The 24,445-nt window shown below is 34.8% G+C and overlaps 3 protein-coding genes and 1 pseudogene across 3 annotated transcripts; 2 read left to right on the forward strand and 2 right to left on the reverse strand.

Annotated features, from left to right (window-relative positions):
* Window positions 1-4,068, reverse strand: LOC145052465 (uncharacterized). Its single transcript, XM_079000293.1, has 5 exons — window positions 3,712-4,068; window positions 2,253-3,084; window positions 1,534-2,161; window positions 374-1,469; window positions 1-290 (listed from the first exon to the last, which is right to left on the reverse strand). The coding sequence occupies exons 2-5, from the start codon at window positions 2,992-2,994 to the stop codon at window positions 261-263; spliced, it is 2,496 nt and encodes an 831-aa protein (XP_078856419.1). The 5' UTR covers window positions 2,995-3,084; window positions 3,712-4,068; the 3' UTR covers window positions 1-260.
* A 249-nt stretch (window positions 4,069-4,317) lies between these two features.
* Window positions 4,318-6,149, forward strand: LOC145052466 (protein SPIRAL1-like 1). The gene is made up of 3 exons (XM_079000294.1): window positions 4,318-4,793; window positions 5,453-5,733; window positions 5,877-6,149. The coding sequence occupies exons 1-3, from the start codon at window positions 4,742-4,744 to the stop codon at window positions 5,955-5,957; spliced, it is 414 nt and encodes a 137-aa protein (XP_078856420.1). The 5' UTR covers window positions 4,318-4,741; the 3' UTR covers window positions 5,958-6,149.
* Window positions 6,150-9,473: 3,324 nt separating this feature from the next.
* On the reverse strand, window positions 9,474-11,065 carry LOC145052467 (transcription termination factor MTERF15, mitochondrial pseudogene; annotated as a pseudogene).
* A 6,871-nt stretch (window positions 11,066-17,936) lies between these two features.
* Window positions 17,937-19,455, forward strand: LOC145052468 (protein SPIRAL1-like 1). Its single transcript, XM_079000295.1, has 3 exons — window positions 17,937-18,045; window positions 18,732-19,012; window positions 19,183-19,455. Exons 2-3 carry the CDS (start codon window positions 18,737-18,739, stop codon window positions 19,261-19,263), a joined length of 357 nt encoding a protein of 118 aa, XP_078856421.1. The 5' UTR covers window positions 17,937-18,045; window positions 18,732-18,736; the 3' UTR covers window positions 19,264-19,455.
* The last annotated feature ends 4,990 nt before the right edge of the window (window positions 19,456-24,445 follow it).

A 24,445-nucleotide genomic window follows, 5' to 3' on the forward strand; every position in this document is an offset into this window, starting at 1 on the left:
TGACGAATACTTGGAAGCACATGTCATACGTAACAAAGCATCACATTGGCTATTCTTTACAATCGTGTTAGACAAAAAAAAATGGCATTTATCAAACAACACAAGCAACTACCCAAATTCAAAAAAAGATAACATATTACATACATGTCCTGAAGAATCCTTAAACTCCACTGATCCGTGAAGCTTATTTGGACGTAAATAGCAAGATTCCCATAGTTTGCTACACAACAAGTGCTCAGATTCATATCCATACAAAGTTACTATACCTTCACATACTTATCAACATAGCCCTGCAAAAAAAAAAAAAAAAAAAACATAAGAAAATTTGCTTAAACATTATCAACGTAAAATAAATAAAAAATAATATATTTACCATTACAAGCTTTGTGAGCTTTCTTTGAGAGGAATCAATATATTGATTTATTTTGGGTTGGGACTTTGGTATTTGATGTTTCTTCATAGCTCCAGACACTTTATTAACCGTCTTCTTAACAATTGTCTTAAACGCCTCTTTACTCATATTCCCCTGTCTCCAAGACGGCTTCAAAACCTCCTTCACAAACTCCGCAAGAGAAACCTTAAAAAGCTTCATCGATCTCGAATCCTTGTTTTTCTTGATTTTCCCGGGATTCTTCACTTGATCGATCTCGACCTCTCCCGTCGCGACATCTGGCAAGTCGATCGGAGAGCTCGGACTATCGTTTTCCACCGCTCCCACCTCAGCATCCCCCGTCTCACCAAACTCATCGTTTTCCACGTCAGCAGCAGCCTCTTTCTGCTTCGTGTTACTGTTTCCTTCTTCCAGATTTGAAGACGGCTCGATGCTGTCGAAGAGCGGATCGTATTGGTTGTAAGATGTCCCTGTGTCTTGACTGATATTGGTGGTCAAAGGGTGGTCAAAGGTGGATGCGTAAGGGTTGTAGTGGGTGGTTAAGATTCTAGATTGTCCAACGTAAGGTTGTTCCAAGGGTATTTCGGTAACATAGGGTCTGAAAAACGGTTGAAAAAGGTAGTTGAGTTGAAGTGGCGGCTGAGTCTGAATCTGATGATACTGTAACAATGGGCCGCTGATTTGGGGGCGGGGTGGTGGTGGTGGAAGTGGAAGATTGTTCCAGGTGGAAGGAGGTGGAAAGGGCAACAGAGGATAATTTGAAGAAACTGGGACAGGCGGCGTAACTGATTCGGTTACAGGTTGTTCAGGTGGTTGGTCAATGGATTTGACTTCTTCGCATTGACCTGAAGGGTCAACAAACTCTTCTTTGACCTTGTCACTACTTCTATCCGATACCTCTTGGTGTTTGTTTTTATGACGTCTAAATTCGTCATTTTTTTCAGATTCATGAAAGTTGCGACACCGGGCCCCACGTTGACTTTTGTTCCGTCTGGTCCAGTCAGTACCGGTTTCTTCCCGTTCCCATTCCCGTTGCCTGTACGGTGACCTGCTCCTGCTTCTTTTCTTGGGGGACCAGCTGCAAAAAACACATAAATTGGTAACTTTTATACCCAAAAAAACAGCATTAATTACAATAATACCTGCGAGACCGACTACGTTTCTCTCTCCTCCTACGTGGGCTCCGCCTCCTCCTTATATTAGGGGATTGACTCCTACTTCTACCTCTTTTACCACGCCTCCTGTTGTAGTCGTCAGAGTTGTCACTGACACCACCTGTTTTGACTAGTCTCCCAAACTCATCCACTTCTAATTTAGCATTACTATCATCTTGTTTCTCCAAATCTTCTGTTGTTGAGGAAGGTTCTGGAATTTTAGATGATGTATTCAAAGAAGCTTCCACAAGAGGTGCAGATAATAGCCCTGATTTGGGGTCTGAAGAATTTTTAGATTCTATATCTGTTTGTGAAGCATGTAAGACTGTAGTAGTGTCTTCTTTACTATGTGGTGAGAGTGTTACAGGACTGACGTTTTCAAAATGTAGTCCATCATCATTTTCAGAGCTATCATCAGAAGCGTAGCCTTGTATAAGTCTGATTGGGTTTGTGCCTTCAATGAGTTCACCTGATTGGTTCACACCCGAAGATTCAGAGATGAATATATGTCCATCTGTTGCATCTTTGTGTGATATTTGTTGTGAATTGCATGCATGTTCTTCCACTTCATTGGATATAAAATCAGGTTTATGCTCCTCTGGCTGTGTGATGTCATCTAAGAGCAAAACAGAAAATTTGTAATTCATAATGAAGTGTTTGCAGGATAAAAAAACTTTGTAATTTTGTAATGAAACATTGAAACTAACCTTCCATATCCATGTCAGAAACAGCAGGGGAATGAGATATATCCCCATCAAGCAATTTACTTGAACTGCATTTCTTTTTCATCCATTTATAATATGCATGTGAAATTGCAGCTTCACTTCCTGGTGGTCCTCCAAACAGGAACTTGAAATCCGGATTATCAATCTCCTTTTGACAGGTCATGTCTTCAAATTCATTACCATTCTTTGCAATATAATGGCATAAAACTTCAATCATTCGAGTTGTATTCTCATCTCTAGGCTTAGGTGGAGGGATATCAGATGTAATATTAAGGTCAGATGTATCTTTCACACCCGTATCAGAATCATTCACAGCTGTGGAGTTTAAATTATCATCATTCATGTCAGCAACAGAAGGCTTTCTAGAACTTGGACTGAGTTCAGCATCTGTGGAGAGAGATTCGTGAGGAGGAGAAGGTGGATGTGGTGGAGGTCCTGGAGGAGGAGAAGATGGTGGAGGTGGTGGTGGTGGTAGGTGACCCAATGATCCAAAAGGAGCATGTGTGAAGTAACTTAAAGAAGGTGGAGGAGGTAGTAAGGGAGGAGGTGGGAGTCTATAAAAATTATGTCCTTGTGGATGTGGTTGTGGTGGTGGTTGTATTCTTGAGTAAGAGTGTTGTGGAATCAAGTAAGCTGAAGAGCTTTGTTGGAGTAGAGGAGGAGGAGGTGGAGGAACAGCTGGCAACCTCTGCCCAAATTGCTGATAATTCCCCTGATTATACATGGCAATTGGCTTTAATCTTATTAAAACTCACAGACCCTAGCTTCCACAATATGCAGCAACGAAATCATCAGCAATGTCTCCGTTATAACCCTATCAACGATAAATGAAATCGGTATGATCAAGCCACAACATTTTTCCTTGTTACAGAAGCATTAATAAACCAGAAGCATTTAACATATAACTTAATGGTAACTTAACAAAATATAGCACAAGTGGAATCAGATGAGATTATTTTGGGATCTGAAGACAAAACTACATCTGTCGGAGTAAATTCGCAGGTGTGATAGCATGGGAAACAAAAGCTAGTGGGCGATGCAAACCCTAACATCTCTACCATGCTCCGTTCTTGTGTTCTAGACTGTGAAAGTTTGAATTTCGAAGAAATTAAAAGAGAGGATTAAGCAAATCATGAAAGGTACACTGTATAAACGTCTGGATGATTCAAGGATAATGCAAGCAGACTGCGGAGCAATGCATAAATCTCAAGCACTACTCCATTATCCGAGAAATTAACTATCAATTACACATTTATGCTTATATAACAAATCATGGATGACCAGCATAGCTCGTGAACGATACGCATGAAACAGCAACACCACCGCCCTTCCTTTATATCGTAGGAAAAGATTTTTGAATAAGATTTGCATAACCAATTTTAGAAACCTTATGGACCTGATGCAGGAATGTTTGATTTAGCGAATTTGAAATTTGGATTACCTTATTAATCCTCTACGACACTTGATAAACGATTCAATTCATAAATCTGTGGAATTAATTCGCACATCAAGAAACTTGAGGTGGAATCCCTAATAAATCCTTCCGGAATCAATGAATCTTGTTGTTATGGTGATATCAGGAAGGCAGATACGACGGATTTAAAGGATCGGGAAAAGGCGCTCGAGAAACGAGTGACGCGAGCGGAGGGAGGGAGGGATGGCAGTGATGGTAAAGAGGGTTTTTGATTTTTGCATCGTTATGTTTACGCAGCTACAACACTTGTTATTTTTCAATGATGTCCCTTCGTAATCCCTTAACGACTCAAAAATTGTTCCTATAAGATAAAATCAAAAATAGAAATGAAATTCGCTACATTTATTTTTTTTAAACGACAAATAATTTATTAATGAAAGGAACTCTCTCCTAGCAAGAAACTAGAAGAGAGACCAATGAAAAGATATAAACGTAAGAGCAGAATTATACATCATTAAAATGGAGATATTCCCCAATCCTCCCAACTACACATACCATTTCTATTTCTATGTTTTACCCAAAAGAATGTCATGCCTTAATACACTCCACACCATTTTGGACTGAAGTACTCTCACAGTGGAATAGCTTTTTGTTCCTGAATCTCCATAAGTTCCAAATCATGCCATAGCATATTACAACGAACCGTTTCCTTTCCTTCTTATTCCTCCCCCACTTCCTTGCAAAATCTATCAGTTCACAGATTGTTTTTATGGACTCATGATCGCCAGCAACTCCACACCATCTCCAGATGCAGCTTCTAATGTTGATCGCAAACGGACAATTGATCAGCACATGGTCTGCGCATTCAGAGTTTCCAATACATGAACTGCATATTTGCGAGTTGACCAAAATACCCCTGCGTTCCAAGGCCATAGCAGTTGGTATACGTTGTTGTGCAGCTCTCCATACCAGACAAAGCACCTTAATGGGAACAATTTTGTTCCAAATAATCTTCGGAACAACTAGGTTGTCGGTTTTCAGCTTAACAAGTTGACGGATGACGGCCACAGAGAACTTGCCATCGCTACATTTATTAGGTTATACTCCAGGTACGTGCCATTGTCTCTCTATCCATCTACTTTTCAGTTCCGATTTTGCTGCTTGTTTTTTTTTTTTTTGGTGGCGATCGATATTTTGTTAGTTAACTAAAGAACTGCCGAGAAATCTGCCATCTGTATTTGTATATTTGTATCGACTCGTTGCTCAGCATTTTTTCTTACATGCTAATATTCTGCCTAATTTTCGAGCTGCGATTCATGCGTGGATGTCAGATCTGGCATTTGTAGTGTGTGATTCATGTTTGTCTCCATTTATACCCTTAGAATCGGAACAAAAATGATTGCGTTACAAATATTGTAGTCAAATTCGTCATGCATATGTCAATAATCTCGTTTTCGCAGGTTTATGATGCTGATATGTGTTAGTAATAGGAATTGCTTTTTGATTGTGTTTATTCGCGAATAGATCCTCTATATTTTTTGCATCGATTCAGTAATTTCAACGATAGCCTGATTTATTTGAAGAAACTATCTATGATACAGATGATTGCCAAAGTTATATGCTTAGCAACCATCGAATTTGTGACATGATTAGTGTGTATAAGCATATCCCTATTAAGAGCTTAATTCTGGTCTGAAATTGGAACTATATGATAAGCACATTGTGGTTGTTGATTTCTGAATTGTGATCTTACAAAACTTGAAAGCAGATATCATGGGTCGTGGTGTGAGCAGTGGTGGGGGGCAGAGTTCATTGGACTACCTTTTTGGAAGTGGAGGTGAGCCAAAGCCCACTGCAGTGTCCACAGGCAACACAGAGTCTCCTCCAACCCAGGTCCATGTTGCCGCCACTGAGCCACCTCCACCTCCTAAAACTGCCGCCCCAATAACACCACCAGATATTACAAAACAGATTCCAGCTGGCATCCAAAGTAGCAAGCTTAACAACTACATCCGAGCTGATGGACAGAATACTGGCAACTTCATCACGGTATCTGTTATCTTATGAAAACTTTACTTTGTGCCACACATCTCATTCTTTATAAAACACTATCATACAAATCTCAAGATTTTAGATAGCAAGGTTTTAGAATGTAACATGTTGTTGATTTATTGTAATTTGTGAATTTACAGGATCGCCCTTTGACCAAGGTTCATGCTGCTCCAGGTGGAGGGTCTTCTTTAGGATATCTGTTTGGTGATGGTAAGAAGTGATATTTTTTGTTGTTGTAAAATATGAGAATCAAGTATTTGTTTGCTATCTGTTTGGATTTTGGGTGTGGTTTAAAAAAAACGTGGCAGATTTCGACTTTTTAAGAATTGTAATATATGGCTATCGGTTTTTCATAATGTTTCAAAAATGGCAATGAACATATCTATTCAATAATAGTCACATTTTCTTTTTCATTATTCTTTTGTATTCACCATGGAATCCTTATATTCCATTTGAGTTAAATGTGTATCCATTTAGGTCGATTCCAGTTTTAATCTAACATACTTTTCATGCATAATAGCAACATATTTTAATTTTGGTTCATTATAGGTAATGTAGTTTTGTCCTAATACACAATTGTAACCTATTTCAGATTTCATTTGTCTGGAAAATTGAGGTATATGGTTTATTGGGTTAAATACTCATATTTTTACATTGTCTGATTTATTTACTTTATCAAATCTTAATATTGTGTTTTGCATTTTTATCTAATGGTCCGTGAGATATGTGAGAATTGAAATGGCATTGGATAAAAAATATAAATTTAAATAGAAAATGTTTATGTTGTTGGTGATTTTAGTATCATACATTTTGGGTAATTGGGTTTGTACATGCTAAATGAGATTCAGAGTATAATCTTGCACTACCACTTAAACTAGTTGTGTACTAGTAAGGTGTGTGAAATGTTAGGCTCTTCATTTGCTTATTAATGTCTAGAGCAAGATGAAAGATAATGCCATATATGTTAATATCATATACTATACTAAACTAGAGGTGAACATTTGGACTAGACGGGACCGACTCTTCGGATTAGTTATGCAGAAATTGGTGGACATTGGACCGAGCTGTTGAGGCTTATCAAGGCTTGTCAGGTCCACTTCCTGCTTCTTGGACGTAGGTGGGCGTTTGAACCGAACTGACTCTTGGATTCGAACGGTTTTGCCGAAAAGTGGACCTTAGACCGGACCTGTTGAGGCTTACCAGGTTTAGGTCTAGGTCCATGTTTGGTTCTTGGACTTAGAGTAAGCACATGGATAGAACTAGATCTCTTGGATCAAACTGGTTTTGTAGAAATTAGTGGATCTTAGACCAGACCTGTTGAGGCTTACCAGGTCTAGGTTCGGTCATTTAGACATGATCGGTTTTGCAGAAATTTATGGACCGTAGACTGGACCTATTGAGGTTTACCAGATCTAGTTTGGTCCGGTCTGTACGTCCAAATGTTCACCGATATACCAAACACATATGTAACAAAACAAAGCTCCATTATATACGTCTTTATAACTTAAAAGTCCATATTAATACAAAGGTCCATATTACCAAAAGGCTTTTAACAAAGTGGTATCAGGTGTTAACCTCCCTTATTGAGGTCGAGGGTTCAAGCCCCGTTGTGAACATATATAGATTTAAGGAATAGTTTTAAGATTATATTTGTTGTTTAAAAGAATACAAAGGTCCATTATAATGCAAAAAAAAAAAAAAAAATCCAAAAGTCACTTTAGATGGCATGTCTACGTGTTCTTCAAAACTGATTTTTAGAGATAATGACTTGAGAGGGTAACGAATTTTCAATTTTGTTTACATTTAATCACTAATTTTTTTCGTGTTTGATTACCCCCTGAATTATTTGAATTGTTCACGTTTTATCCTTATTATCAGTTATAACTGGTCATTAGGGTAAAATGTAAACATTTCAAATAATTCATGGGTAAATCAAGCACAACAAAAAAAATTCAGTGACTAAATGTGAATTATTTGAAAGTTTGTTACCCTTTCAAGTCATTATCTCTTATGTAATCATTCCTCAATTTATTTTGCTTACTGGTGGCAATTACTTACATTAATAATTTTGATTTTAGTTGCTACGATTCGTTTTGTGTTGTGTTTGTAAGGCAAAAAGCAATAAAACGAAAAATTGATCGAAAATCAAAAGGAGTATTGTGAGAAGGTACATATAGAACCAACATACAAATAGAAAATGTAGATACAAGTAATAACTAGGAAGAAAAGTATCAACAAAACAAATTGAAAATAAAAATAATTAAAACTAGGCAAAATACAGAAACAATGTAACGAACTGAAGGAGTATTGTGAGAAGGTACATATAGAACCAACACACAAATAGAAAAGGTAGATACAAGTAATAACTAGGAAAAAAAGTATCAACAAAACAAATTGAAAGTAAAAATAATTAAAACTAGTCAAAATGCACAAACAATGTAACGACAACTAACACCTACTACTCCACGACTTTGATCTTATGCATCCACTCTCTCTAATCAATGCTCGTGTCCTTATAAGGAGAAAAACCTCATTCAAATTTAACATTACACTATCTTCACGATTATTTATCATATGTTCTCTTGTCCTTGCACGATATACAACGACCGTCTCCACCCTTTGGAGTGAAAATTGTTGTCTATATCCTAAGTATATTTCTAAAACCACCATAAATTTCTATGTGATAAAAGTCGCTTCTATTGTATTTCTAAATGTTGTTTCTAGTACCTTATACAATAAAAATATATCACACGATTACTATAACATCCTTACTTTTATGACCTTCATTATCAAAATACTTACCATTTCACACGAATAGAAAAATAAATAGAAAGAAAAAATATAAGAATATTTAGTTTCTCATTGCAAAATTCGTGAATAAATAATTTCCATAAATATTGATTTCTTCAACAATTGTTAATGTCGGATTCGAGATTCAAACACAATTTTTTTATTCGACATCAAACAAAGAAATTGATTTTGACCCATCCCAAAAAAATCAGAATGTTTTTATGTTTTATAGAACACTAGTTGTGAGACCCGTATAATATACGAGTTGATTAAAACAAAATGTTAACTACGAACGATTAAATAGAAATTTTATTTGAATTTGAAATTGAAATAAGTAAAAATTATGAGAAAAAAATATGCAAAGGATAAATTAATTAAAATTATGAGTTTAGTGTCTACTAAACGAGTTAATTATAACAAAATATTAAACATAAAGGTTTAAATTATAAATTTATTTGGAATTGAATTTGAAATTTAAAATTTGATAGTCATGGTAGGTTTAATTTATGGAAAGTAAATCAATGATATATAGAAAATGAAAAGTAAAGTAATGACAAATGGAAAATAAATATATTTTAAGTTATATAAAATGACATGTGGCTAATCTTATGAGAGAAAGACATGTGGCAAAAGTCATTTTCATTTATTAGAGTAGATTGTTCTCTTTCTATTTAGAATCTCATCAAAATGTTTTTCTTTTCTACAGGAAATATTATTTGCAATTCTATATAATATTTCATGTGATACAAAACTTGGAATATATTCAAAACTTGAAAGTTCACAGATTACCAAAAATTGAGCATTCATCTACATTTTTCCATCAATAATTACTTCAAATAATTTATTATAACCTCTTTTATTTGGGCAAAATTGAGTTTTTATAGCTTCAACATTTTTAACATGACATTCTCAACAATTAGCAGACAAAGATTCTCACAATCGGCAAAAGACAAAAATACCCTCCTCATACTCATCACAAAAAAAGCCATATAAAGCTTTTCCAATCGGAATCCTTTTTCATCTCATGTAACAAACACAATTATACAAATCAATCAATACCTTTGTGTGATTGAATTTACAAGATTATAATGCATCAGCAAAATCAAATGATTTTCTCTATTATCGCAGTTGTTCCATAAACGACTTCATGTTCTTTAAATCTTCTTCTGATTCCGGATACTTCCGTGGTTTAAAAAGCTTCCACATTCCTTCTGGACATCCCTTCCTAACCTTAACATCCACAAACCTCCCATAAATCATCTCACATTCTGGATAAGGCTTCACATAAAGATTATAAAATCTTAACCTACTAAACTTAACCAAACTCCTCAATCCTACTTCATCACCAATTCCACCTCTCAATCTCAAATGCTCAATCACTTTATAACGAGGCATAATCTGTTTCTCAAAATTTACCCCCAAATACTCCGGAACCTCAACCAAACAAACAACATCAAACTTCATCGTATTTATCAAAAACTCAATCTTTTTATTAATCTCATCTAATTCGTATAACATCACCCTTGGCTCTCTCCATAATATGCTAAATGCATCTTTATATATCAACCCGTGTTTGTGTAAGCAATCGATTCTTAACTTAACTTTATATGACGCCCTAAATACACCATCGCTAAAAATCTTTTCTTTAATTGGGACTCTACATTTTAAACTGTTTAACATTCTCAGACATTTCAAAAGCTCTCCCACTTCTGATTGAAGGATTTTGGGGTTTCTCGTGATTTCTTCTCTAATGTCATTAGGTTTAAACCCCATTTCAGTAAACTCGGAGATTAAAGGCTTCAACTTGTTCTCCACCCCAAATCCTAAAATACCTGGATAAGTTTGGATTATGGTGTCTATTTTACTCCTGTGGATTCCAATTCCTAATAAGAATTCGATTTTACCCCAAATATTTTCTTCGTTCATGGTGATTATCATTGGAAGTTCCTCTAAAATCTTAGTTATGGTAGCAGGGGTAAACCGAAAACCCCGCAAACACTCCATACATTGTAAAACATCATCTGGGTATAAATCGAATTTCCTGGAAACTTCAAGGATGTTCATTGTCAGACTACTGTTGTCTGAAAACCCTAATTTGGAAATACCCATTTCCCATTTCTTGAGAAAATCGAGTTCTAAAACCCTAGGACAGTTATTTACCATGGAGACAACAAAATTCTTGGAAGAAGAGAAGGATGATATGATTTTCAAGGACATTTCGACATTGGGAACGTTGGAATCGAGCAAAAATCGGTTCTTTGCGAAAAACGTATGAAGATTAGAAGGTGGGAAACCGTACCTTTCGAAAAGATTTGAAAGAGGAGTCGTGTTGCTGCAGATTGATGTAGAAAAATTAGGGATTTGACTTGGGATTTGTTTGATGGATTTTGGCAGAACGAGGGTTCTGGTAAGGATTTTAAACGCCATTGCTACAGCATATCACTTCATGCTCGCATAAGTTGAAGCAAGGGAGATCTTTGTTGTTTCTCCCACCAATTACGTTGTACACATAACTTTTAAATTTCTAAGAGGTTGAACCTGGTCCCTGCACAATTGCACATAAACCTAAAAGGTTTACATTTTATTTTGCCTATCTTAAAAATTATTTTTGAAGGACAAAATTGAAAAAAATGGGTAAAATTATGTGATCTTGATCTAAAAAAGTGGTGCTTGGATTTTTTTTTTTTTTATTGTTTGTGGTCCCTATACACTTAAAAAAACAATTATGCCCTTATAATTTATATTCTTCATTATCTTTAATTATTGAAATACATAAACTAATTTACTTAATATTTTTTTAACTTAAAACAAAAACATAAAAAAGGGCCCACCCACCCCATTTCTCTTTCCCTCCTCTCAACAAAAAACACCCACCCCATTTCTCTGTGATCACCGTTCCCCACCGCCATCAGCCGCCAACCACCACCATCTTCCGCCAACCACCTTCATTTCCCTCACCCTTACCCCCATATCTCATTCATTAACCCGATAAAAGTTCACCAGTGACTACCACACCATCGTTCATAACCACTATAAGCCGCCATCCACCCTATCCTTACTATCCTCTCTCTCCCCCTGTCTCGTCAGAAATCACTCCCAAAGCTAAAAACCACCATTAGCATATCCCCTTTTTGCCCAGATCTAAACCAAGTGCCCAAATCGATGCAAGGGGTGCTTAAACCCAGAAATTAAACACCATCCCTAACGTCCTCTCTACCCTATCTCACCGGAAACCACTGACAACCGCCATTATTTCCTGAAACCACCATCAAAGTCACCATTATCGTTGGGGAACCGACATAGAAAACCAACGAAGTCGTCCTTACCCTTGATCGACGTTATCAGCTACCCAATACACTTTCACTGTCGTCCAATGGCCTTTATGTAACATCACGATGATAATGTACTTCTAATTTTAACCCTATAATATAATTATGTTGCATTTGGTCCCTAAGTTCAAGAAAGTGTGCAAAAAGAGCCCTAGTGGCATTTACGTAAATACGCATGTGGGAGTACGCTATGCGTACGCGTATACGTTGCGCGCCCTAGTACATTGGGCATACTTGCCAGATTTGGAAACCTTAATTTTTAGGGTTTAGCTTATATTTAAACCCATTATAACTTCATTTCCCCTCACCTCATCAACCACCTTTCTATTAGATCGTTCTTGCACCCCTAATGTGACAACCGTCAATTTTCGGTCAAGTCAAAGTCAACTAAATTCAACAAGTCAAACCGGTCAACTTGATTTGCCCGTAGGTACTAGAGTTTACGTTATGTAATTTCTAAACAACTCGCTATTCTAATGAGAGATCATAAATCGAAAAGTGCGTACATCTAGATCTCCTTAACCTAAAACTGTGGTACGTGGCGAGTCAAGCCGATAAAACAATGTTGCATACTCATCGGGAGTATGCAAGATCCTTAAACAAGGCTTAACGGGGTTTACGGGCCTTGCATTGCGAAGTCAGACACTCAAAAAGGTTACCAATGAAACCTCTCTCAATCATTTTCACTCTATCCCTCTCTATGTGAAATCTCTCCCAAATATCTCTTTGTATGAGAAATCTCTCCAAGAATGTCAAATCTCTCCCAAATCTCTCTAAGTATGTGAAATCTCTCCCAAATATCTCTTTGTATGAGAAATCTCTCCAAGAATGTCAAATATCTCCCAAATCTCTCTAAGTATGTGAAATCTCTCCCAAATATCTCTTTGTATGAGAAATCTCTCCAAGAATGTCAAATCTCTCCCAAATCTCTCTAAGTATGTGAAATCTCTCCTAAATATCTCTTTGTATGAGAAATCTCTCCAAGAATGTCAAATCTCTCCCAAATCTCTCTAAGTATGTGAAATCTCTCCCAAATATCTCTTTGTATGAGAAATCTCTCCAAGAATGTCAAATCTCTCCCAAATCTCTCTAAGTATGTGAAATCTCTCCCAAATATCTCTTTGTATAAGAAATCTCTTCAAGAATGTCAAATCTCTCCCAAATCTCTCTAAGTATGTGAAATCTCTCCCAAATCTCTCTCGAAATCTCTCTCAACTTTCTATAATCACTCGGGGCATTCGTACCCTCGAATTTGGCGAAAACAGCCCAAAAACAGAAGTCTACGCGAAAAACGGACTTAAGGAGCCGAAACCCCTCTTAGGACCCGAACCCTTCTGAGCCAAAGGCTGCTGAACCGAACCTCACTCAAAGAACCGAACCCGAAGGCTCCTGGAACCGAACCTCGCACATCACCCGAACCCGAACGTTCGACACATTTCGGGTCTGATCGCTTTCTCTTCTGAAGACCGAAGACTGAGCCTTCGCTTCTGAGTACACCGAGCCCTCGCCCCTTCGCTTCCTCGCCCCCTTCGCTTCGCGCCAAGCAGTCTTAGGGACCGAACCCAGCCACAGGAGGACCGAGCCTCGGCCAGGACCGAGAGGTCTCGCTGGGAAGCCTCTTTTCTTCCGGTTTTCGACTAATTTTGCGTTTTAGGCCCGTTTTTAATTGTTTTAACACGGGGTTTTCACCCAAAACTTTATTTTAACATATAAGACCCCTTAATTAATGATTAATCACATTTTAAGGATAAAACCTTATCCAAAAGATAGTAGGTGAAGTACATGGGTAGAGTGTTGACTTTACCTTATTTTATGACACAAGCAACCACTCCCACACCCACTCCATGTCACTATTCACCACCAGCCCATCCCTAGTCACTTCATAAGTCCTTTCTCATTATTTTCAACCATTCTCACGTTCTTAGGGTTGGAACATCCACCCTCTCTCCTCACACTTCATTCATTCTCTCATTTTTCACCAAGAACCACACTCCAAACTCTCTCATCTTTCTCTCCAATTCGAGAATTTCAAGGCATACTCCAAGACTTTTCTCCTACATTTAGTAAGTATCATCATCTTTCTTATGATTATTGCACACCCTCCTACTCAAAATCATAGATTGCTTACACAAACATCATCACATTCTTGTTAGATCTTCGAATCTTCAAGTGATTCTGCAAGTGTTCTTGGGTTGAACACTTCTCTTCTTCAACACTTACCTACTGAAATCACTCAAGGTGAGTTCATACCCCTACATTTTCATATTTTCTCAAGTTTTTAGGGGGGGGGGGGGGGGGAATACAAGTTAAAACACCAAGAACATAACTAAACTTTTCTACAGCCTTCATCAGAAAAGTTCAACTCCATTCACGGACTGTTTTGTACAACTTAAACATTTTTGTTTTCAAAACTGTTTTAGGTGTAAGTAGTTCCGGTTCTTAGCTTTAAAATGACTACTTGCACATCTCCATGCGATTTTTCTACAATTTATGGTGATTTTTACAAAACTGCCTATCATTTCAAACACCAACCCGGACCAGTCTGTGATTATGGACTATTTCACCCAAGTTGGAGGTTATTAAAAATCATGATAAAAATTATGACTAAACTAATCACATTTTGGGAACTCTCATAATTTACGGATTTAGTTTTCGACTTCGTATGATTTTTCTATGACTTTTCTAAAACAGTGCAGAAAGGTTTAATTTAGTTAACATCATATAACTTTCATAACACTTTGTATTATGTTGAGCAAAGTGTATAATAATAAGTTCTAAGTATTGAATGTGTTTCCTTGTTAATTTTATCATCATAAACTGAAAATTTGTCATTCATAATAAGAATATTCATTCATTTGGAACACGTATATTAAGCTATAACAAGCATAGTTTATGGATTCATAGCACAAATGTGTTTCATAAAAGAGTTCTTATACATTACAAACGTTTTGGATAAACCATAATAGGTATAGTTTATGTATCATTTACTTCTCAAACTTTTTACCAAAGGTTTTCAGTTTAGATCACGTAAATCTGTTAATGAATAAATTTGTGAGTCATTTGCTTCGGGTTACTTCCAAAGTAACCAAATCAAAAAGTCCTGTAAATTGTAACCAAAGTCTCTTGTAGGGAGAACGTGATAGTTGTGTATAGATCTATATTGGGTTTGACAAACCCACACCAGAGCTGCTTGCAACAGCTAGACCGGCAGGTCTGTGGTGACAAGTGTCATTTCAGTTTAGTGACGCCTGAAGAACATCGCAATTACGAGGCTGTCAAAGTCAAGTATGGTTATGATAGCTCACATGTGGTATTAACAAATCATAAGATTTACGGGTTCTAACTTTAAATTAGTGAGTTATGTCGATTTAGCTCTCAAAAATTACTTTAAGTACGGAAAAATACTTGTACGTCTTCATATTAAAAAGGGTTTTATGTTCATTTAAAATCACTTTTTATATCAATTACAAATATCGCTGTATATTTTCAGTCTTAGTATTTAAGACTACACATCATTCATTACGAGAGTTTTTCTCAAATCAGAAAGGGTTTTACGCCAATTTGAAACCAATTTTATATCTTTAAGTATGACAAATACTAGTTCGATTTCGGTCCTGGTATTATGACCACATAACTTATGTAAGGAAAATATTGGATTTTTCTTGGTAACATACATCTCTTTACAAAGATCGATTTTCAAACTCTTACCGTCAAAAGCTTATGAACTCACCAACCTTTGTGTTGACACTTTTCAAAACTATTTGTATTCTCAGGAATTCAGTGAAACAGGAAATCAACCACGTTTTGAGGATGAGACGTTAAATCGTCAAACAGTTCATTTTGTATCATAATGTAATTGATTTGAATCATGTAAACATATACTTTGGTGTAACTTTTTTTTTTCAATTATATTTATGATGATTGTACTTACTTTGAGCACTATTATACTCATTGTTGTGATACTCTACATGAAGTCCTCCACCCCGGACGTTTCCGCCATCCTTGGTTTGGGGGTGTGACACCTAATTTGCCTTGTAGAGCCATTTCCAAGCTTAAGAATGTGTGTTTGGTGCTTTGAAGAAGAAGGAATGGAGTAAAGTTCACCTTGGAGGAGTGAAGCACTTTGGATCTGGGATTTGTACCTTATTAGCAACCTTTTAAGGTATAAAGCTTGAAACTTTATCCCTCCATCATATAGATCAAGAAATGTGTGTTTTAATGTTGCTTTTTGGTCCCAAAATGTTAATTCTTGAGCATGACATGTTCTTGACCCATTAAGTTGTCCTTTCAGACCCTAGGAAGGGGTCTTAAGTCATAAAAATGGAGTCCTAGTGGTTGGGTTTGTCCCATGCATATTATGGAGAGTCCTAAGGCATTAAGATGTTGGGTTTTTATGGATTAAGCACTTTATGAGCATGCAAGGTCATAAAGTTGGAAACTTTATGACTCCTAATAACGTTTTAACCTTGGATCTGCATTTGGACGTTTTAAGACATTGTATTAAGTGCTTAATGGAAAAAAAGTATGGGGTTACGTCGAGCGTACGCGGTCAACGACCCCGATACGGTCAAACGGAGGAGTACGCCCAGTGTACCTCCAGAGTACACCCCGCGTACGCTTGCTGAGTTGACTCGATTAGGTTGACTTAGTTGATTTATTGATTTTGACTAGTTTGACATTGACTTTGACCAAGTTCGACCTTAAGGGTATTTTGGGATTTTGATTGAGACTGGTCATTTGGTTGGAATAGGTGTTGGTTAGAGCTAAGATTCGGAGTCGAGACCTCATCAGCTTTTGTCTAGTTTGTAAGGTGAGTTTTCCTCATTGTACTTACGGGTCGAAGGCACCAAAGCCGACCCTTTGGATTTGATGTCCTGTTTGGTAAAAGCTGCATGTTTGGTCCCTAACTTTATGTATGTAAGGGACGAAAAATGCAACAAAATCAAACCACAGGGACGAAAAACGCAACAAAATTAAACCACAGGGACGATCCGAGTGCAAAAAAAAAATTAGGGACCAAACGTGCAATTTTGACCAAACCACATGGACGATTTCAGTAATTTACTCTTAATTTTATAAAGTGAATTTCTCAATTGTACCGTGATTAAGAGAATTTTATGGTGCACTTAAACCTAAAGGCAACATAACAATACACTTATAAAAAAGATTACAACGAATGTAATGATTCACTATGAAATATATGATCATATAATTTTAAAATCATAACTATTATCTTAGAAGTATATGTCACGTGGCTATTTTAATGATTTTTTTTTTTAAATTAAAATGTCAAACTTAGACTTGAGATTAATTTTTAAACTTTTTTAGAGTGAATCACATGAATGGTCTCCAAGGTTTTGATTAATTTATATGTTTGGCCCTTTTTTATTTCCCTAACTTGAGTATATAAATGAAATAAATGTTATGCAATTATGTATTTATTCTTATAATTTATCTATATCTTTTATTTATTATTTCATTTATTAAATAAACTTCATTAGGAAGATTTTTAAATAGTATATCGACGATAGAAAAAATCTACATTAAATAAACCCTATTTAATCACGAGAGATTTGAGTGAAGAAAATGGTGAATTGTCAAAGATGATAGTGAATCGATGAAGGTGACAGTTGTGAATTGATGACCGGAGAGGGAGTCACGATAGACCGTAAGGAAGAGAGACATGAAAGGTGTCGAAGTTTGCCGAGAATACGAAGGCACCGATATAGGTTTCAGGAGATATGTAAGTCGGTCTCTTTTATCATTGAAATAGAATGAATAAACTACTTATGAGTTTGGGGTATTGGAGAAACAATATGATGGTGGCGATCCTGGGCAATACATAACAAATAATAAATTGATAATAGAAAAAAATATAAAGATTAAATAAGGAGAAATGGTATTTTTATTGGATCAAAACTAAAACAAAATAAATTAACAGGGACTGTACGAATAAAAAAATATATAAAAAAATAAATAAAGATCAAACACACATATTAACCGAAACCTCAGGTACCATTTATGTAATTTACTTCTGTTTTTATTTATTTATTATTTTTATTTTATTATCACTTTATAGTGTTGCAATTTAAAATGACATTATTTATTCGGAAGAATTTTGGTGTTTGGGAACCGATTCTCCCCTCTATCTTCGCTCTGCTCCAGATCTGATCCCAGAACAACACTCCAGGTACGTGCCATTGTCTCTCTATCCATCTACTTTTCAGTTCCGATTTTGCTGCTTGTGTTTTTTTTTTTTTTTTTTTTTGGTGGCGATCGATATTTTGTTAGTTAACTAAAGAACTGCCGAGAAATCTGCCATCTGTATTTGTATATTTGTATCGACTCGTTGCTCAGCATTTTTTCTTACATGCTAATATTCTGCCTAATTTTCGAGCTGCGATTCATGCGTGGATGTCAGATCTGGCATTTGTAGTGCGTGATTCATGTTTGTCTCCATTTATACCCTTAGAATCGGAACAAAAATGATCGCGTTACAAATATTGTAGTCAAATTCGTCATGCATATGTCAATAATCTCGTTTTCGCAGGTTTATGATGCTGATATGTGTTAGTAATAGGAATTGTTTTTCGATTGTGTTTATTCGCGAATAGATCCTCTATATTTTTTGCATCGATTCAGTAATTTCAACGATAGCCTGATTTATTAGAAGAAACTATCTATGATACAGATGATTGATATGCTTAGCAACCATAGAATATCGAATTTGTGACATGATTGATTATTGTGTAAAAGCATCATGCTAGCTGCGTAATCCCTATTAAGAGCTTAAGTCTGGTCTGAAATTGGAACTATATGATAGGCACATTGTGGTTGTTGATTTCTGAATTGTGACCTTACAAAACTTGAATGCAGAGATCATGGGTCGTGGTGTGAGCAGCGGTGGGGGGCAGAGTTCACTGGACTACCTTTTTGGAAGTGGAGGTGAGCCAAAGCCCACTGCAGTGTCCACAGGCAACACTGAGTCTCCTCCAACCCAGGTCCATGTTGCCGCCACTGAACCACCTCCGCCTCCTAAAACTGCCGCCCCAATAACACCACCAGATATTACAAAACAGATTCCAGCTGGCATCCAAAGTAGCAAGCTTAACAACTACATCCGAGCTGATGGACAGAATACTGGCAACTTCATCACGGTATCTGTTATCTTATGAAAACTTTAGTTTGTGCCACACATCTCATTCTTTATAAAACACTATCATACAAATCTCAAGATTTCAGATAGAAATGGGGTGAAAGAAAAAACAAAAAGCAAGGTTTTAGAATGTAACATGTTGTTGATTTATTGTAATGTGTGAATTTACAGGATCGCCCTTCGACCAAGGTTCATGCTGCTCCAGGTGGAGGGTCTTCCTTGGGATACCTGTTTGGTGATGGTAAGAAGTGATATTTTTTGTTGTTGTAAAATATGAGAATCAAGTATTTGTTTGCTATCTGTTTGGATTTTGGGTGTGGTTTAAAAAAAACGTGGCAGATTTCGACTTTTTAAGAATTGTAATATATGGCTATCGGTTTTTCATAATGTTTCAAAAATGGCAATGAACATATCTATTCAATAATAGTCACATTTTCTTTTTCATTATTCTTTTGTATTCACCATGGAATCCTTATATTCCATTTGAGTTAAATGTGTATCCATTTAGGTCGATTCCAGTTTTAATCTAACATACTTTTCATGCATAATAGCAACATATTTTAATTTTGGTTCATTATAGGTAATGTAGTTTTGTCCTAATACACAATTGTAACCTATTTCAGATTTCATTTGTCTGGAAAATTGAGGTATATGGTTTATTGGGTTAAATACTCATATTTTTACAGTGTCTGATTTATTTACTTTATCAAATCTTAATATTGTGTTTTGCATTTTTATCTAATGGTCCGTGAGATATGTGATAATTGAAATGGCATTGGATAAAAAATATAAATTTAAATAGAAAATGTTTATGTTGTTGGTGATTTTAGTATCATACATTTTGGGTAATTGGGTTTGTACATGCTAAATGAGATTCAGAGTATAATCTTGCACTACCACTTAAACTAGTTGTGTACTAGTAAGGTGTGTGAAATGTTAGGCTCTTCATTTGCTTATTAATGTCTAGAGCAAGATGAAAGATAATGCCATATATGTTAATATCATATACTATACTAAACTAGAGGTGAACATTTGGACCAGACGGGACCGACTCTTCGGATTAGTTATGCAGAAATTGGTGGACATTGGACCAAGCTGTTGAGGCTTATCAAGGCTTGTCAGGTCCACTTCCTGCTTCTTGGACGTAGGTGAGCGTTTGGACCGAACCGACTCTTGGATCCGAACGGTTTTGCCGAAATTAGTGGACCTTAGACCGGACCTGTTGAGGCTTACGAGGTTTAGGTCTAGGTTCGATTTGGTTCTTGGGTCTTGGACTTAGAGTGAGCACATGGATAGAATTAGATCAGACCGACTCTTGGATCGGACTGTTTTTGCATAAATTAGTGGATCTTAGACCAGACCTGTTAGGCTGGTTAGGCTTACCAGGTCTAGGTTCGGTCACTTAGACAGGATCAGTTTTGCAGAAATTTATAGACCTTAGACTGGACCTATTGAGGTTTACCAAATCTAGTTTGGTCTAGTCTGTACGTCCAAATGTTCACCGATATACCAAACACGTCCAAATGTTCACTGATATACCAACCACATTCTAATCTAATAAAAGAAACCTTAATTGCCACTTGTCCATTCTACATCCATTTTCTCGAAAAAGTCAAATTACTCTTATACCCCTGTTTCCTTTCTCTATTTCCGTTTGATCCGTATTTTTGTAACTAATCTGCCATTTTAATATAATTTTATTGGATACCTTATTGAACTAATTACCATAAACGTTCTTCAATTTCGGCCTAAAATACATCTCATCATTCAATAGGAATCACCTGCAAAAAAGGAACTGATAAGCTTTGAAATTTCTATAACCTTCAAATCTTATCTCCGAAACTATGAATTTCAAATTCCAAATAATCCGACAGTTAATATTAGCATATACAATTTCAACCATTATATCTTCTATTTTAAATTAGATTTCCATCGAATATCTTGCACATTATCATTTATATTTACGATATAAATATTTCAGTTCTTTATAACAATCGATTAGAAAGACTTTCTGTCACAAATCCTCTGCAAAAGACAAGCAAAAAAAGATCAGTCTTCTCATCACTCGATTTTGTCGAATCCTTTTAATCTGTGTAGGATGCTTTTTTCGAAATTATATGTTTTTACTAATGTATATGTTTCTTGGTTGAATCGTTATAATCTAGATGTTTGATTATGTTTTCTATTTTATATGTTTTTTTTGCTAATCTATATATTTTTTGGTTGAATGTTTCACCTCTTGAGTTATTGTATTCATCTTAACATTGTTGTTTTTCATTTTTTCTGGTTTCATTAATCTAATTTATTGAACATTCTAAATACATTGTTATTTATATGTTTTTATGTTTGCAACTTAACAAAAAATGGTAGAGTTATGGAGAACGAATAATGTTTTTTATTCTGAGATGAACAAGTTAATAAAAACCAGTAATGTTTTTATTTTATTTTATTTTGTTTTATTTCTTCCATTTAAATCATAATGTTCTGTGATTTACCTCATAGCTGTGAAGTTTTGTAAGAACTATTGTTTCTATCTTTTTAACGAGGGGCAAAAAGAGGAAAAAATAAGATTACTCCAAACATGTTTTCGTTATTGTCCTCTCATTTGCTTGCTTATAAAATTTTCAACTTTTTTTTAGGATAAGTTTATATAAACCAATAATGTTTTTATTATTTCTTCCATTTAATTCATCATGTTTTGTGATTTAAACCAACAACCATATTATCATTCGTGTTTAAACTACATGTTTGTGATATGTTATTTCAGCAAAACATAGTGACCTATTATGTATTTTGGTTTAACATATATTCATAAAATTTTCAATGAACTTACTTTGATTTGATTAATAGCAAAGCTATTTATTCGTTTTTATGTTTATAACTTTACAAAAAATGGTAAAAGTTCTTAGATGAATATGGGAATAAGAACAATTGTTTCTATCTTTTTGACAAGGGGCGAAATAGAAAAATTATAAGATAACTCCAAATATGTTTTCATTGTAGGATGCTATTCTCGGTAAAATAAGTTGATTTGATCGTAGTATATATTTATGCATATCTGATTTCTTTTTTTTTTCCTGGAAATCTATTAAGCGTTGAGCCACCGCGTCAAACTGAAAATCATAGACAAATTGCACAACACATGATATAGCATATTATGGTCCTGTTGTGTAATATAATGACAATTCCTGCAACTGTTATTTATAGAGACGATTCTTGCATATGTTAGCATCCTACTTTCATTATATTTTGTATTTTTTTAAAATGAAATCATTGACAGGAAGTAAAGGTTGGGTGTTTAATAAATATATTATGTTTAATAAATTATGTGATAATATATTAAACTATTACAAATCTTAAAATCTTAGTTTGCCATCCCACTTATTTGAAAGAGTTTTTCATGCCTTTAACTACTTCAAAGATCCAAATCGTAGTAACCGTATCAAATGCTTATACATTTCTAAGAAATAAAATATTTCACTTCTATTTGTATCCATCTCATAAAAAACATTTGTGGTGAATTTTGTATTATCAACACTTTTGGGTTATATTCTTGATTTACTGAATATGTTTTTTAAGGGTAATGGTTTAATTCATTTACTCCATTTTTTAAAACATTTAACTTTAACTCAAATAAAAACCTTATACTATGTACAAAACTATAATATATTCCAGTACTGCCCGTTAAAAGTCAATCTGTTCACCATGTTATTTTTATCAGGGACAATTCATGTAATGTAGAAATATATAATTGTTTTATTTTTATCGAAATTAGAGGATATTATATATTTTACTTATTTAAAAATATAAACTTGTCTAACAATCAAATTATAAATTTTAAGCAACATCACCTAGAAATGCATCCATTGCCTCGTCATATTTTCGTACTTCAATGTATATGAGGTTCTTGGTTAACCTGATTAAAATTAAAATAAGTAACGGATTATTTACAAAAAAAAATGGACCATTCATGTTACTCTCTCCTAAATTAACATGTATGCAATAAATTCTGCCACAAGGACAATAATATAATTATATTTTTAATTTTTCATATATCAATGTCATTTTCATTATTGATTGTGTTTTTGTTTACATATAATTCAACTTTATATTATGTTTTATAAATCATAATCATATTAAATGTCTTGGCATAGATAATTTATATCATATATATATATATATATATATATATATATATATATATATATATATATATATATATTTTAAATGATCAATAATAAAGTTTTAAAACACACTAAATTCTTATTAATTTAATACAATTTTAAAAATATTTTACCCGTGGTTCTCACGGGTTGTAAACTAGTATGTAACAAAACAAAGCTCCATTATATATGTCCTTATAACTTAAAAGTCCATATTAATTCAAAGGTCCGTATTACCAAAAGGCTTTTAACAAAATGGTATCATGTGTTGACCTCCCTTATTGAAGTCGAGGGTTCAAGCCCCGTTGTGAACATATATGGATTTAAGGAATAGTTGTAAGATTATATTTGTCGTTTAAAAGAATACAAAGGTCCATTATAATGCAAAAAAAAAAAATGCAATAGTCACTTTAGATGGCATGTCTACGCGTTTTTCGAAACTGATTTTTAGAGATAATGACTTGAGAGGTTAATGAATTTTCAATTTTGTTTACATTTAATCACTAATTCTTTTCGTGTTTGATTACCCTTGAATTATTTGAGTTGTTCACATTTTATCTTTATGACCAGTTATAACCGGTCATTAGGGTAAAATGTAAACATTTCAAATAATTCATGGGTAAATCAAGCACAACAAAAAAAATTCAGTGACTAAATATGAATTATTTGAAAGTTTGTTACGCTTTCAAGTCATTATCTCTTTTGTAATCATTCCTCAATTTATTTTGCTTATTGGTGTCAATTACTTATATTAATAATTTTGATTTTAGTTGCTACGATTCGGTTTGTGTTGTGTTTGTAAGGCAAAAAGACATATATACAAGCAATAAAACGAAAAATTGATCGAAAATCAAAAGGAGTATTGTGAGAAGGTACATATAAAACCAACATATAAATAGAAAAGGTAGATACAAGTAATAACTAGGAAGAAAAGTATCAACAAAACAAATTGAAAGTAAAAATAATTAAAACTAGGCAAAATGCACAAACAATGTAACGACAACTAACACCTGGATTACTCATGTACTACTCCACGACTTTGATTTTATGCATCCACACTCTCTAATCAATGTTCGTGTCCTTATAAGGAGAAAAACATCATTCAAATTTAACATTGCACTATCTTCACAATTCTTTATCATATGTTCTCTCGTCCTTGCACGATATACAACGACCGTCTCCACCCTTTAGAGTGAAAATTGTTGTCTATATCCTACATATATTTCTAAAACCACCACAAATTTCTATGTGATTAAAGTCGCTTCTATTGT

This window comes from Lactuca serriola, chromosome 5 (assembly GCF_051521515.1).
Source record: "Lactuca serriola cultivar US96UC23 chromosome 5, Lser_US96UC23_V15, whole genome shotgun sequence".
Classification (NCBI taxonomy): Eukaryota; Viridiplantae; Streptophyta; class Magnoliopsida; order Asterales; family Asteraceae; genus Lactuca; species Lactuca serriola.

Excerpts from the sequence above, each read along its gene's own strand:
- LOC145052468 (XM_079000295.1), top strand. The coding sequence starts at position 18,737 with ATGGGTCGTGGTGTGAGCAGCGGTGGGGGGCAGAGTTCACTGGACTAC. Across the intron at positions 19,013-19,182 it reads ATACTGGCAACTTCATCACG|GATCGCCCTTCGACCAAGGT; the intron begins GTATCTGTTATC and ends GTGAATTTACAG.
- LOC145052465 (XM_079000293.1), bottom strand. The coding sequence starts at position 2,994 with ATGTATAATCAGGGGAATTATCAGCAATTTGGGCAGAGGTTGCCAGCT. Across the intron at positions 2,162-2,252 it reads TTCTGACATGGATATGGAAG|ATGACATCACACAGCCAGAG; the intron begins GTTAGTTTCAAT and ends TTTTGCTCTTAG. Across the intron at positions 1,470-1,533 it reads AAACGTAGTCGGTCTCGCAG|CTGGTCCCCCAAGAAAAGAA; the intron begins GTATTATTGTAA and ends TGTTTTTTGCAG.
- LOC145052466 (XM_079000294.1), top strand. The coding sequence starts at position 4,742 with ATGACGGCCACAGAGAACTTGCCATCGCTACATTTATTAGGTTATACT. Across the intron at positions 4,794-5,452 it reads TTTATTAGGTTATACTCCAG|ATATCATGGGTCGTGGTGTG; the intron begins GTACGTGCCATT and ends ACTTGAAAGCAG. Across the intron at positions 5,734-5,876 it reads ATACTGGCAACTTCATCACG|GATCGCCCTTTGACCAAGGT; the intron begins GTATCTGTTATC and ends GTGAATTTACAG.